This window comes from Xiphophorus hellerii, chromosome 1, assembly GCF_003331165.1.
Source record: "Xiphophorus hellerii strain 12219 chromosome 1, Xiphophorus_hellerii-4.1, whole genome shotgun sequence".
NCBI classification, from domain to species: domain Eukaryota; kingdom Metazoa; phylum Chordata; class Actinopteri; order Cyprinodontiformes; family Poeciliidae; genus Xiphophorus; species Xiphophorus hellerii.
The window spans coordinates 26,170,442-26,186,928 of NC_045672.1; the positions used below are offsets into that span (position 1 = coordinate 26,170,442).

At 35.4% G+C, this 16,487-nt stretch overlaps 1 protein-coding gene across 2 annotated transcripts in view; it reads right to left on the minus strand.

The window, feature by feature from the left end:
- Positions 1-2,660: 2,660 nt before the first annotated feature.
- The window catches only part of kdm5bb (lysine demethylase 5Bb), a 33,296-nt gene continuing 19,469 nt past the window's right edge, over positions 2,661-16,487 (minus strand). For both annotated transcript variants that reach the window (XM_032552201.1, XM_032552138.1), the window contains 12 exons: positions 15,952-16,076; positions 14,628-14,778; positions 14,426-14,540; positions 13,329-13,684; positions 12,891-13,029; positions 11,890-12,069; positions 10,691-10,852; positions 8,641-9,126; positions 8,472-8,556; positions 6,775-6,983; positions 4,883-5,152; positions 2,661-3,619 (listed from right to left, as the gene is read on the minus strand). In XM_032552201.1, the coding sequence (XP_032408092.1) occupies positions 3,482-3,619; positions 4,883-5,152; positions 6,775-6,983; positions 8,472-8,556; positions 8,641-9,126; positions 10,691-10,852; positions 11,890-12,069; positions 12,891-13,029; positions 13,329-13,684; positions 14,426-14,540; positions 14,628-14,778; positions 15,952-16,076 (2,416 nt within the window). In that variant the 3' untranslated portion in view covers positions 2,661-3,481. The remainder of the gene's footprint in view (positions 3,620-4,882; positions 5,153-6,774; positions 6,984-8,471; positions 8,557-8,640; positions 9,127-10,690; positions 10,853-11,889; positions 12,070-12,890; positions 13,030-13,328; positions 13,685-14,425; positions 14,541-14,627; positions 14,779-15,951; positions 16,077-16,487) is intronic.

The following is a 16,487-nucleotide window of genomic DNA, read 5'->3' on the forward strand; positions in this document are numbered from 1 at the left end:
TTTTTTTGTGAGAGTTCAGAACCCAAAAATGAAATAAATTTACAAGAGACAGTCTGAAACTGAAATCTATCAATATTTTTGGATTGATCCATCCACTAGTCTCACTTTGTACAATCAATTCAGCAGAGGGTAGAGTACCCAAAAATCTTACTCGGGTAAGAGTAGCACTACTAACACATATTTTTACTCAAGTAAAAGTAAAAAGTAGTTCTCTAAGAAGTTACTCTAGTATACATCATAACATAATTTTTCATGTCATCACACAGACAAAAAAACATAACGTTATGCGCAAATTTTGGTATTTCAAAGACTAAAATAAAAAATTACTGCATATAAATAACATAATTGGAAAAATAACCAATTCTCAATACTTTTGTAAATAATTTCATTAAATATAAAACTTGATAAATGAAAACTTCTCAGTGTGATGAGCTAGAAAACCTCTACAGGATCTGATACTTTTTTATTGTTTTCCTTCCAAATTCCTGTGCTTCTCTTGCTTTGCACTGCTTGGCTCTCCTTTTTAGAAACTACATTTCATGGTTTTTGATACTGACCTCTGACCTCTCCTCTGTAATGCTTGTTTGTGTCACATCATGAGTAGAAATTTCCTTTCCAACTGGCCTTCTCTGTCCTCTGTTCTCTGACTGAATGGATCAGATGAGTTAGCCTTGAAGTATTTCTTTCTTGTTCCACTGGCTAAATATGGGAGTTGGGTTTATCACTGAGGCCGCTCATATTCTTATGACTGCAGGATATTATTAGCTCCTCTGCAGAGGAAGTGTTGCCATGCTTTCAAAACAAAGTGTTCCTGCCCTTATTTAATCAAGTCAGCAAACAAGGATCTTGCAATAACTCCGGTCATTAACCAGATATAATGAAGATACCAAGAGCAAAACCGAAAGAACAGAACTGGTTTTGAAATTAGCTTAACCCAATTGACCATGTGAACTGTTTAATACTTTATGAGCACAAAAATAATTATAACTAAATGCAACAGACAAAACTAAATGGTTTATGGAAATATTGGTAACTTTTTTATGCAAGTATATTTTCTTTTAAATAATTTCCTTGTATTAGTTTATATCTTTGTTCAATTCCGTATCTGCTGAGATTCGTTTGCTCGTATTGTTTACATTTATTATTACTTTAATTAAAATGGAAGCTGTTATGAACTCACAGTTCAGATTAATTTCACTTCCTGCTATGGCGTTAGTGAAATTACCGTAATAACTCAATGTTGACTGGAAAGCGCAACGTCTCCCCTTTCAGAGACCGTTGGAATTTTTCAGATAGCGCAAAGTGATGTGGAATTACGGTACTGGGAATTTCCCTGTGTCCTCGAAACATTCAGTCTTGAATGGTTAATTTAGCAAATAAATAAAACTAAATCAAAAACGTCTTATTTTAATTTTTGTGATTTCATTTCTATTTGACCAATACAAGAATTTCAGCTTGAGCCTGTAAGGGAGCCTTAGTTATTCCAGCTGACTGCTACATAAACAGGTGTTGCAACACCTGTTAGTAGGGTGTAAGTATTTATTCAAGAGTTTAGATCAGGGATTTCCAAAGTGTGGCCCAGGGGCCATTAGTGGGCCTCTGGATGATTTTAATTGGCCCCTCCATCCACAATTCAATAATGAAGCAAATTCAAGAGGTTTAATTCTATATTTTTTACAGACAAATAAAATCTTTTTAAACTTTTAATTAGGTACAAGACAAAATCATGTTTGTTTTATTAATGTTCCTGTTTTCATTTATTACACTACATGCTAAAACCAGCAATCATTGTTGGAAAAAGTACAAAAATAAAAACTAAAAAAGGAGAAGAAAAACAAGGACAATAAACAAAGACACAGTATTAGGGCCACGCTAAAACAATAGATTAAAAATAAAATTATGAGAATGATGTTATAATATTACAAGAATAAAGTCAAAATTATATGAGAATAAAGTCAAAATATTATGAAAATAAAGGAAAAATAATACAATAAAGTCACAAGAGAATAAAATCATAACATTATGACTATATTCTTGTAATACAACTTTATTCTTGTATTATATTGACTTTATATTTGTAGTATTGACTTTATTCTCATATTATTTTGACTTTATTCTCATATTATTTTGACTTTATTCTCATACTATTTTTTTAGTGACTTTTTCTACTGTATTGTTATAATCTCATGATTTTATTCTTGTAATTTTATGTTTTTATTTTTTTCTTAATACGGCCCCAATACTCCATCATAATAAGCTCCCCCAAAAAGTTTTGTGAAATATTTATCTGTCATTTAATACAACAACTGACTGAGACTATGATTATATTTTGGATCAACAATAATTCAAAACTCCTTTTCTACAAAATTCAGACTACTTTATTAAGATGTTTATTACCGAGGAGATAAAAACGGCAAATGATTTAAGAAATATATCTTTTCACTTTTTATTTTAAAAAAAAAGTAACCTTCCTCTCAACTGGTTTAGCTAAATGTTTGTTACTGTGTGGATCAGGAGAAAAAAACTGAATAAATGTGATAAATTCAAACTTGTTCACTCAAATCTTTTTTTAAAATAATTGCAGCAATCTGTAGTGAATTAATCCATAAATGGAGAATATTTATGATGTTTTTTTGCACCAAGTGAAATGAGAAAACATCTCCATAGAACAAAAGGGCTTTATTCCACAATATAAATTGTAACATCTTCACCTTTCCTCTCTATCGTATGCGCGGTTACCATCCTGCGGATCTGCATGTCAGCTGCGTGTTTCGTTTATTTTTGTTTTTCTTTCGGCGTGCTCTGGTACGTCTCCGCAGCCGTAACCTGTCCACGTAACGTTCTTTACATCACATCAACATCATCGCTAAAAACACAACTTGGCAGAGATCAAGCCATCAAAGTAAAAAAAAAAACAAAACAAATATTGCTCAGATAAATAAAACCTATTCTACAAAAACAAAAACGGGAATAATTATATTAAGATGCATGGACTAAACAACGAGGTTTAAAGAAAAACAAAGAGCAATCATAGTTATTTTTACCGGGGTTAATAACTTCTTTTCATTCCCCATAACTCTGTGAAACATGCAAAGAGGCTCCAAAGAAGATAAATTTTAATCCTTAGCGCTTTTTACTTGGGGTATCGTGGTGTAAGACTCCGTTGTGCCGATGAAATGCAGACCCATGCAGCACGCTTAATGTCCTTTGTTTCTTTTTTCCATTTAGACAACCACAAACAATTTATAAGAAAGAAAGAAATATATATATATAATATATGTAAAAATACAAAAAAACCCTAGACATTATAGTTCTGGACGACAAGTCAAAGAGGAGATAGCACCATTGTTACAAAAGGGTCAGACAGGTGGGACTGTGTCGGGGAGGGACGGGGACAGGATCAGTGACGCTTCAGGAACGGACCAAGGACCTGCAGACTTCCCAAAAACTTAAAAAAAAAATAATTAAAAATTCATTTTCTTCACTTTCTCGTCTGTCGATCGTTCAGCGAACACGCGACGCAAACGTAGTCCTCCTTCTCGGCCGTCTCCGCCGTGACGCCGACGCAGACTTGGTGGAACCACTGGTTGCATCTGCCGTCACACTGGACCCAGTCCACCTGCAGCGGCACAAGGACCAGAAACCACAGGGGGAAAAAAATCAGTTTTAGCATGAAAAACTGTTTGATCTGTGAGGTTAAACGTCCCAGGTTTTGTTGTTTGCAACTCAATCAGTTTGTGGTTTTGTCCCGAGAACATTTTCAGGGCCTTGATGTGACTTTATGAAGGAAGGAAACACACAAGTTGATTTATAAATAAAAGAATAAAAATCTTTCATATATGTTTTATATTTTGTTTATTCTGATCAAATAAAGATTGTGCAGCTTCTGCCTTTCATTAAAACAAACAATAATGATGGTTCAATGGTTGTATAATCAGGGTTTGAACACTTTTCCCACAATATAATTCAATAACTTATCGAGCTTATTCAAAGTAAGTTTTCAAACTTTTTCAGGAACAAAGTTTGGAAATAAAAACAATACAAATGAACTAAAGAAGACAGCTTCTTATATATCAGCATTGTTATATATCACATCATTCATTACTGTTGTTAATAATGTCTGGTGATAGTATTCTACATTAAACAGTGGGGACAAGGTCAATTAAAATAGAGTTAGGAATAATAACTATTCATTACATTGAAACAATCCAAACAAAATGTGTTGAAGTAAATTATCTTCCTGTTCAAATTAAATGCTTAAAGACAAAATACAAAAAAAGTAAAAAAATAAATAAATCCTCAAATTTCAATAATGCTCTTTAACTTACAAAATATAAGCCAACCTTTATTTCAGTCACCCAGATCAATAATTCACTGATTATTCCCGATTAGGAATTATAAATATTCATTATATTGAAACAATTCAAACAGATTGTATAAAAATAAATTACCTTTGTGCTCAAATTAAACGAAGACATATAAAGAAGATTAGAAAAAGTTACAAAAAATATTCTAAGTTTTTTGGCATTTAGCAAATAAAATTAATTTTGATGATTGTATCTCAAAAGTTTAGACAGATTTAACTTCAGACAGTGATAAAAATATACAACTATTTTTTTATTAGGTGCATGAATATATCTGGTTTTAACTGTAAATAGCGTGATATCCAAGTTTAAGCTTTTAATCAAATGTTAGATTGCACTTTATCACAAAACTGTGCAGTCTGAATATCAAAAACTTTCAAGATACAGAAATCATGCTCTTTCCAAACCTTGAAAGCCCAATTTAAAATCAAGAATTTTCCAGGATTTTAAGCACCTATATACACGATTTTAACTGGCTTTACTTCCCGTCAGTGTAAGTGATCACTTTAGAGTCTCACCTCGTCTCCTTCGGGCAGCAGACAGCTCTCAGCGGGACACACGGCCATTTCTTCGTCAGAGTCGTCGGACTGGGAGAAGTCGGAGCGCGGTGAGGACGAGGTAGAAGCCGGCCGGTGCTGCAGCTTCTTTTTATTCACCTTCTGTCTTTTGTGGGAGTGTTTTTTATCTTTCCCCCTGCTCTCTGCGTCCGGTAAACCGTCCCTCTCCAGACGCCTCTTCGCCTTCCTTTCTGAGGCCGTCATGGCGTCCGTTGTGTCGTCGCTCCCGTCCTGAAAACAGAATCAGTCCCGATAAAACTCACCGAGAGTAAAACTCTGTTACACACCTGAAACTGTTAATGAGGAAAGAGGCAGATTCACTGCAAAATCACAAAATATTACCAAGTATTTTCAGTGTACTTTAAAATGCAAATGTCTTGGCACACTTGAAATAAGAAAAAACTAACTTACAATTCACTTTTCAGCAAGACATAAAAGCTTGTTTTAAGTCAATAATTCCTTAATGTTAATGAAAAAATATCACCACTGGCAGATTATTCCACTCATAAAATTTGAAAAAAGTCTTGTTATAAGTACAATAATTTGCCAGTAGAACTGGCATTTTTAAAAATCAATATTATGGAATTATTTACTGAAAATAAGCGGCTATATCTTGCTGAAAAGTAAGTTGAAAGTGAGTTTTGTCTTATTTCTAGGGTACTAAAATATTTGCATTAGAAACTAGACAAAAATCCGTGGTAAGATTTTGTATTTTTGATGTGTAATCTGAAAATGTACTTTTTTCCCCCAATAATTTAGCAAAAATTCAAAACATTACCAAAAACTTTTGATCTAATATCTTGTGCAAATATCTTAATACACCTGAAATTATACAAAACAAACTTACAAGTAACTTTTCAGCAAGTTAAAGGAGCTTGTTTTAAGTCTATCATTTCTTAATATTGATTTAAAAAAGCACTAGTTCCACTGGCAAATTATTCCACTTATAACATGAGAAAATGTATTGTTGAATAAAAAAAAAAAAAACCAACTACTTTTTTAATCAATATTGAAAAACTATTTACTTAAAACGAAGCTACATGTGAGTTAGTTTAGCTTTAAGTCAATAATTCTTGAATATTGCTGAAAAAGTACTAGTTCAACTGGCAGATTATTTCAGTTATAACTTGGAGATAAGAAATTATCTGGCAGTGGAACTAGAACTGGGTTGCTAGGTGACGGGTTGGGCCCAGCTGAGGTTGCTAGGTAACAGTGAAGTGCCTGGCCCTCGCTCATGAAATAAGTGAAATAATCTACCAGTGGAACTAGGACTTTTTCACCAATATTAAGAGATCATTTACTCAAATCAACTCCTATATCTTCCTGGAGAGTTTGATAAATTGATAAAAAGTACTAGCTCCAATGGGAGATGATTTAATTTACACAAGATATTTTTACCATGTCACAAGTGAAATAATCTGGCAGTAGACCTAGTACTTTTCCATCAATATTAAGAAATTACTGACTTTAAACAAGCTGCTATTTCTTGCTGAAAAGTTAAATACTTGTAGTGTAAACAATATGGTGGAAAATTACACAGAATTCATAATTTAAAAATCTAAACTACTTAGGTTTGCTATGATTTTATGTCAGTTGTGTCAGCACTAAGCAGTTTTAAAATATTATGGAAATACCAGATAATAGATGAATGATAGAAACAGAAGGCAAAAAGAAAATGACAGAAAGAAAGAAAAATTAACATAATAAATGCCATATTTTGTAATAAATCTTTCCCTGGGATAGGTCAGGAATTCATCAGTTTCGGTAACAAAACTAATAATCTATTTATTAAAATAACAAACAGTGCTGACAGTAGCTATATTTGGTTTATTTGCTGAGGTTGATTATTTTACCTCGTTCAGTGCCATATTTGTTCCCTGAGAGATGAACTGCATGTGTTTGCTGTGTTCTGACGGCTCCTCCTCGGCCGGCGAAGCGGCTCTGTTGGAGTGCTGGCTGTTGGCTCGGTCCAGTAGGATGTGGTACAGGCTTTGGACCTGCGGCAGCGACACCTGCAGCAGGAGCCCCTCCACCATCAGCTCCTCTAGCTCACAGTTCAGGCCTGGAGAAACCAAAAAACAGAGAGAAGTTCAACTAAATGTACAGGATTCCTCCTTTAAATCAGCAGTTTCAAACTGCAGTTCTTGAGCAAACAAACAAAATCTAGTAAAAGTATTTTTGGTCTGTTTTCTAGTAGAGATGCACCGATCAAATGTTGATATCTGTATCAGTCCTGACATTGTAATAAAATTCTAGATTAGGTATTAGTGACAATGCCAGATCAATAAGCGCAGATCTATTCAGTCTAATTCTTTGCTTTGTGCTTCCATGTTTTATTATTTATTTTACATTATAGTCAGAATTAACTGTACTTTTTGAACCATTGAAAGAAAGTTTGTTGCATTTTATATTTACATGTTTGACCAAAATGTAAATAGTCAACCTATTGTTTTATCAGTTTCAGCTTCTTCTTATATTGTCTGTTCTACTCATAATTGCACAAGTTGAATTAATGAAAGTTTAGTTGTTTTTACAAGTTTAACCAATTGTGTAGTGTGCTGTACTGGTGCAAAATTTTTAATAAATTTGCATTTCGGTACATTTATGACTGTGTTTATAAAAAGAAACGTTTTATGTCAATTAAGCTGACAATCTGTTTTGGATTGGTATCAGCCGATACTAAACCTCAGACATCAGTATCGGTATCAGAAGTAAAAAAAAATGTGGAACCAGTTTCTAGTCCAAATATCTTAGTACACCTAAAATAAGACAAAACTAACTTACATGTAACTTTTCAGCAAGATATAGGAGTTAGTATAGATGAAAAAGTACTAGTTCCCCAGGCAGATTATTTCACTCAAAACATCAGAAAAATCTACTGCTTTGAAATTTTTTTAATCAATGATCAATAATTATTGACTTAAAACAAGCTTCTATATCTTGTTGAAAAATTATTTGTAAATTAGTTTAGTCTTATTCAAGGTGCACTAACATATCTGCACTACAAAACTACACAAAAATGACTTGGTAAGATTTTGTGTTTTTGCAGTGTGTGTCCCTTGTCCTACACACTTGAATTAAATGATTGCACTGCAAAAAACAAAATCTTGCATTTTATTTTTGGTCTAGTTTCTAATGCAAATATTTTAATACACTTGAAATGAGACAAAACTAACTAAGAGGTAACTTTCCACAGAGATGTAGCAGCTTGTTTCAAATTAATAATTCCTTGATATTGATGAAACAGTACCAGGTCATGTAACAGATTATTTCACTTATTACATGGGAAAAATGTTTTATTATAAGAGAAAAAAATCTGCTACTTTTTAAAAATCAATTTTAAGGAATCATTAACTTAAAACAAGCTTATTTATCTTGCAGAAAAGTTACTTGTAAGTCAGTTTTGTCTTATTCAAGGTGTACTAACATATCTGCATTAGAAACTAGACAAAAATACTTTTTAAAATTTAGTGCTTTTGCAGTGCAGTCATTTAATTTAAGTGTGTAGAACAAGCTTCTGATTTGAAGTCTGAACTGAGCGAACACGGACCCTGCAGTGGGATGCATCTCTGCTCGGTGTAAAAGACGGTCTGAGTGTGGCTTGTCCTGTTCCACTCTGGAGTCAAACATGGAGCCTGAAAGAAGAAACATCAAACTGAGAATTAGCATCCGCGGCTAGCTGCTGGCTGGGAAAAGAAAACGACTAACCGAAGACAGACCTGAGTGTTGTTGTGGGTGTTGTCGCAGCCCGACACCCAGTGGGTTAGTGTTGGAGGTGTTTCCGGTCTCTCCTCTAACTCCGGCAGGTTACACGTCTGTAAAATCTGCTGCGTTCGGTGCTGCCAGTTAAGAGTTCTCTCTACCAGATAGTTCAGGGCATCGCCCTCCGGCAGACGCACGCCTACGCCGTGCAGGGACGCCAGCAGGGAGAGGACCTTGCTTAGCGGGGGCTTCTCGGACCGGTGGCAGTGCGGACAGAGCCACGGCTGAGTTTCGCGCGACTCGGCCGGGTCCCTGACACACACGCTGTGGAAGGCGTCCCGGCAGAGCTCGCACTGCAGCATGGCTCCCATGGGCGCCTTCTGGCAGAAACACACCTTCAGGTCCATGCAGTCCGCTGTGGGGAGGAGCTTCGACTCGTTCGCCGCCCTGAGATTGAAGAAGGTTTCCATCTCCCTCACGCGCAGCTCCTCCAGAGTCGCCATCTGGTTAATGAAATTAGTCAGTTTTATTTCTGCACAGGTTAAATGTGACTTATTAGGCTTCCTTAAACAAGTTAGGATAGATCTATGGCCTACACAAAACATATTCATTAACATTTTTGCCCAAAATCATTCTCAGATTAAGAAATTTCAGTCTGGTCAGTTTTGTCTATTTTGAGCCATTTTAGGGCCTCTGTCACTTTAAATCAGAATAAGCTGCTGCTGGCCACGCCCCCCAACTCAAAGTTTTTCACTTGCATGTGAAAATGGCTGCAAACAGATGCACAATTATACTACCGTACATCTTTGAAAAGCATTAGTAGAGCCTCTAGCACAATCAACAAGAATGCAGCAAGTGGTTTCTGGATGGTAAGTCGACTACAAAACACTTGTCTTTTCCAACAGCCATTGTACAGCGGTAAAACTAGCTGACCAAACGTCCTGGAGCTCCACTTGGGTGGTTAGGTAATAGGGCGGTTAATGGGAATGTGACATAACAATAGGAAAGTTTATGAATAATTTTCCAAACACCAAAAAACATTAACTTATTGCCAAAAACACAGCACGGGTTTTTTTTTTTGAAGTGGTAGAAACCAAAAAGGAAGGACAAAAATGCACAAAATGTGAATTTTGTATAATGGATTCCCTTTAAAAAATATTATCTGGATTCTGGTTGTTGGGAAATGGACCCAAAATCAGGCCACAAATATTTTATTTACATTCCACAAGGAGACAAGAACTAATTTTAATGAATTTAAACCTGTAATCAGCTTAGATAATATTCTGAATGTTTAACTAATATCTATATCTCTTTGCTATAACCCCTTATAGTCCATACATAGTCTTGTACATCTGTAAATAAATATTTATATCTCGTAGAGCACTTCTGGATAGATGCAAACTACATCTCGTTGCTTGTACTTGTGACAGTGCAATGACAATAAAGTTGAATTCTATTCTATTCTATTCTATTCTATTCTATTCTATTCTATTCTATTCTATTCTATTCTATTCTATTCTATTCTATTCTATTCTAATATTGAACATTCAGAAAACTCAAGGAGAACTAGAGATAGATTTGTTTTGTTTTGTTTTATTGTACTGATGCTTCTTTTACTAAAAGAAATCTGTTGCACACAGGCTTTAGTGTGATTAGCAATTAATGATGAAAAAATGGCACATTCTGCATTTTTTCATTTACGAATATTTAAGGGGAAGAAGAGACACCAGACCCAACAGTGCAGATGATCTGAAGGGAGTTGTCAAAGCAATCTGGGCCTCCATTAGACCTCAGCTGAACCACAGACTGACCTCTTCCACGCCACGCTGCATAAATGCAGTGATACAAAAGGAGCAAAACTGACTGCGTCTAGTGTAGCGTACATGGGCAAACCTTTCAGAAAAGTTATTGTTATATTCTACTTTTCTTGCATTTTTATTAGCTGTAAGCTATAATTATCAAAATGAATAGAAATAAACACTTCAAATATTTAACTCTGTGTGTAATGCTCTATATAAAATATTAATTTAACTTTTAAACAACTTCCATGTGATTTTCTGTACTCACTGCAGAGGTAGAGTCCTTGGTCTCTGAAAGAGCTTTCTCCACATCGCTGAGAGAGTTCAGTCGTGTGGGTTTCTTTTTGTTATTTTTCAGAGATTCTTTCCCCTTCTTGGCCTTCCTCTTCGGAGAACCGACAGCTCCAGCTTCAAATCTTGGACACAGGACCTGCATTAAAAGAACATAAATAGATAAACATTAAAACTGATGACTCAAATAATAAATACCTCTGTTGTTTTTAATTTACTCTGCAAAAACACAAAATCTTACCAAGTATTTTTGGTTTAGTTTCTAATATAAATATTGAAATAAGGCAAAAATAAGTAACTTTTCAGCAAGATATAGGAGCTTGTTTTAATATGAATAATTTCTTAATATCAATGAAAAAGTATTAGTTCTACTGGCAGATTATTTCAATTCTAACATGGGGAAACTATCTTGTTATAAATTAAATAACCTGCCAGTGGAATTAGAAGTTTTAGCCTTTAATATGGGAAAAAATGGGTAACACATTATTTGATAGGTTGTGCATAACACTGAGAGGAGACTGTCAAACATGAAGGAGACTTTGTTATGACTGTTGTCATAAAGTGTCATTTGGTAAATAATTACATTTTTAATGCAAAGGTGACACTTTTAATTGACTTTTACAGCAAGTTTGAATGGAACTTTGCATTAAAAGTGTCATTATTTACTGATTAATGCAAAGTTTACACTTTTAGTGAACTTTTAATGCAACTTTTAGTGCACCTTTGCATTAGAAGTGTCATTATTTATCAAATGACACTTCATGACAACAAATGCAAACATTTATGAGGACTCCTTCATGTTCATGACAGTCTCATATCAGTCTTATGCACACCTCATCAACTAAAGTGTTGCCAAAAACGGTCTTGTTCCACCGGCTGATTATGTCACTAATAAAAAAATCACTTTTTTGTCAATATGATGAATTATTTAGCTCCTAAATCTTGCTGAGAAGCAACTTGTAATTTAGTTTTGTCTTATTTCTAAACTAAACCAAAACTACTTGGTAATATTTTGTGTTTTTTGGGCTCTTCCAGAGGCTCAGATCACTTCGGGACGCAACAAATTTCAAACCTCATCCATTCGCTGTCTGACAGATTTTAAATATGGACATGTTTCAGTAAAATGTAGCAGATAAAGAAAACATTTGTGCGGATTTATAATCTGTACAATAATACCTCCAGCAATGTAAGAGTTGAGTCCTTTAGAAGGAAAGTTGCGGCTGCAGATTCTTTCCACTTCTGCCCGTCTGCCATCAGAGACTCCAGCCGGTCCAACGGCTCCAGTTGCACTTGGATGGCTTGTCCTCGTAGCAGCATGTCGGAGAGGCTGTCCGCCATCAAAACGCAGCCGCTGGCCTGAAGGAAGCACAACTTTTGAGTGGAAAACTCAGAGTTTGAACACTTCCCACAGTAAAATTCAGACAGTTCTCAAGCATTTTCAAGGTAAGTTTTCAAACTTTTCCAGCACCAACCTTTGGAGATAAAAACAAAACAAATGAACTAAAAATCAGCATTTCAATTCATTATTACATGACATAATTTATCAATGTTATTAAAAATGTCTTGAGATAGTATTCCACATTCTACAGCAGGGACAATGTAAACTAAAATATGACAAACATAACAATATCACAAAATTATACCCTATAAATCTGACTAATCCAAGAACAAAACACTAATTTAACAAAAAAAATCTCCAAATTTTAATAACAGTCCTTCACTTAAAACATATAAGCCAACATCTATTTCAATTACACAGATCAATAAGTCACTGATTGTCATTAGGAATAATAAATATTCATTATGCTCAAACAATCCAAGCAAATCATATTAACGTAAATTACTTTCCAGCTCAAACTAAACAAAGAAAAATATACAAAGAAAGGTACAAAAAAATTCTGTAAAAAATACTCTTGCCAAGTTTTCTCACATTTAGTAAATAGAAACAGTTTCGGTAATTCCAACTAACCTAAAACAAGAAAAGCTTAATCTGATTTAGCTTCACACAAGTTAATGTGTGAAAAAAAATGTGTGTCTTTTTATCCAGTGTGTAGAAATACTTCGATTCAACTGTAAGTAACATTTTCTAAGTTAGACTTTTAATCTAACATATGAAACACTTTCCAAACCTTGAAAACGCCTAAATGAAATTCAAGTATTTTCAAGGATTTCCTCACCTGACGCTCCTCGGCTTCTTGAAGCCACTCCCGTGCTTTCCTGATGGTGTCCTTCAGCAGCAGACAGTTTGGGAGGTGAGCTGGGATGACGGAGGCCTTTTCAGCAGCAGCGCTCAGAGTCTCTATGGAGTGAGGCGGCCTGGTGATGGAAATAAAACATCACGATTTCAGTCAGATCCATGTTATTTATTTAGAAGCAGACAATATGAATGAATGTGTTTCTGCTTCATTCATAGGATTCCTACAAAGAAAATTATAAGGTGCTGCAAACACAGTTTAAAGCCTGAGATTTTTGTTGTTAAACTTTTGAAAAGTTGTTTTGTTCCAGGAATTATGTATCTTTAAAAAGAAATTGTATTTTTTTCGACATTAGCAGAATATGGATAGAAATTAATGGAGAAGTGGCTGCAGCCATGTATCAGGTGGTGCTGCGCTCACCTGGCCTTCAGCAGGCTGCTCGCCTTGTCCTCCCAGTGCTCCGACAGGGTGAGCTGCTCCTGGAGGCGCGCCATGGCTTTCTCCACGGACGGATGCGGTGCTAAGCCGACTCCCTGGTCAATGAGTCTCCTCATGGCCTCCAAGGTGAGCGTGTTGGGCTGGGCGCTGGCCAGCTGCACGGCCTCCAGCCACCTGGCCTGCTCCAGCCGCTCCCGGAGCTGCGGCAGCTCCGGCAGGTCCACATCAAAATCAAAGCTGACGTCCAAGAGGCTCTGGATCTCTGCGACGCTGGGAGACTCCTCCACCAGGACTTTCTCGCTGTGCTGCTGGAAGTCTTCAATCCGATTCAAGAGTTCCTAAATGAAAAGAAGCATTAATTATTTTGCTTTTTGACATTTGCTTAATGATACATACACACCCACACACACACCCCCCCACACAGTAGTATACAATTGTAGTACCTTGTTTAATTATTTTTGTTTATTATTTTTCTAGGGGTCCCAGGCCCCCAACACCCCCCTCTTGCAGGTGTCACTGCTGCTGCTGGTCATAAAGTGCTTCATAAAAGTATTTATCCCCCATAAACTTCCTTCATATTTTGTCACAAGCTTCAATATATTTTATTAGGATCTTATGTAACAAACACAAAGTGGTCAGTAATTGTTAAATATAATTTTTTTAAGAATTTTTTTTTTTACTAATTAAAAAATGAAAAGTGTTATATGTATTTGCATTGACCCCTTCACTCTGATACCCCAGGACAAAACTCAACCTAAACCACACAGAAGACAGCAAACTTTACAATCTAAAGAGCCATTTTTACTAAAGGTGGGCAGATCGATCCAAAATATCAATAATATCAATTTGATATCAGTATAGAATTGATAATTTAGTTTCAGTTTCACTCTTGACATTTTTCTTGTTTTTGTGTTGTAGTTTATAAACTTTACCCTCCAAAAATGTTTTGATTTGTTCTGAAATTATTATTTTTTCACAATTGTTTTACAAAAAAAATGACATAAAATCCCTAAAAAAATTTTTTATTTGTGACGTTAATGTAAAAAAACTATACAAAATGTTCCTTTTCCTTGCCGTACCTTGAGCTGAGGTGCCTGCGGGAGGCTGCAGCACAAGTTGTACAGCTGCCTCACAAAGGAGCTGAGCTCTTCCACTGTTAGCTGGCTGCGAGATTTTCCACTTCCACACCGATACCTGGAACAACGGGGAGACTCAACTTGATAATGCTGACACAGTGGAACGAACACCTATAAACAAATTTAACTTTTATAACAATGTTACCTGGTCTGCTTCTTGCCGTTCAACAGCTGCTGAGCCACCGAGGCGCATTTCTCTGCGTCTTGTGTGACGAGCCGCAGCCGCCGCAGCAGGTCGTTGTCGGGGAACAGTCTGGTCTCTGACTCAGTGAGAAGAGAGCGAAAGACGGGCAGACCTGAGGAGAGAACGACGGGTCAGACGCCGTCTGATTAACGCCTTCACAACCCAACACTGAAATGTTTTCAGCAGAGGAATGAAACACAGCTAAGGGTTGGCAATGTGGACAAAAACTTTATCACAGTATTTTGTGGGACTATTTTGAGGATAAAAGTGGCAATAAGAACTATTTATTACTTCTTTTTTTAGGAAACTTTGTGGCTGTGACTGCATGACAAGAATTGTAGCCCAACAAACAAAAATACTGATACTTAAAAACATTCACATTTATAAATCGTTTCTTTAGGACATCAGTTACATAAAAAAAAGTGTGATTTGCATCACTAAACTGCACACAGTAGTTGCATTTAATCACATTTTTACATTTATTGATATTTATTAATACTCTCATTGAACTAACAGAGGACAAAACACAGCAAAATCACAAAATCTTACCATTTTTCTGTCTAGGTTTTAATGCAAATATCTTAATGCTCTTGAAGTAAGACACAACTAACTTACAAGTAATTTCTCATCAAGATATATGAGTTTGTTTTAAGTCAATAACTAATCAAAAACGATGAAAGAGTTCTAGTTAAAAGTGAAATAATCTGCCAGAGGAACAAGACATTTTAAATTATAGTATGGGAAAAATATCTTGTTCCACTGGCAGAGTATTCCACTTATAACTAATACCTTTTTATCAATATTAAGGAATTATTGACTTAAATCAAGCTCCTACTTCTTGCTGAAAAAATACTTGTAAGATAGTTTAGTCTTATTTCAAGTGTACTAAGATATTTGCAGTAGAAACTAGATTAAAATTGCCAAGATTGTTAGTTGTACTACTCCACTAAAAACAAAATTATACCAAGATTTTGAAGTGTAGTACAACTAACAATCATAATAATACAGACATTTTTGGGGGGACTTCAAACATCCTTAATTGGAATTTATTGTGACAATGAAAAATCAAAATTCCTGTCATGATAACAACTGTATCACGATAAAAGAAAACACGATAAAAGCCTAGTTTTTATCACAAATCCAGCTCCAAAAAAGAAACCTCTTAAAGCATGAATACATCATGGAAAAAAATGCAGCTAATTTAGATAATTAACACAAACATCAGATATCAAACCTAAACATCTAAGACTATTGCTTCACTTATTTAACGTTTTGTTTTACTCACCTTTTTTCTTCTCCAGTTTGGCCTCCAGAGTCTGAGTGACACGAGAGGCCCATTCATCATAGAGCTCGGCTCGCTGCTTCACGGCGTTCATCATGGGGAACAGGTCATCCATAGTGTATCTGTAGCTGAAGGAGCAAACACAACTCCACATTTAGCTCTGGAACTGCAGCAGATCCATGATGCAGCAACTTTTAGAGGAAAATATACTGCTCAAAAAAATAAAGGGAACACTTTAAGTGTTAAACACCTGTTTAAGTGTTCCCTTTATTTTTTTGAGCAGTGTATATAGCTACGGCATTGGTTTTTAAAGTGCGGCCGCCAGGGGGCGCTAGGGAGGCCTCAGGGAGTTGGATTTAAGATGAGAACAAAAAGGATAAATAAAAATTAAATGACTTTTTAAAAATAAAATATCTGATTTTCTATCATTATTGTAAAATATAATTTAAATAACTGGTTAGAATGTTGTTTGCCATGATTATCTTTCTGATTGGCTGCCAGTCAAATTTATAAAGCTGATTCTCAATCCTGAAATGGAA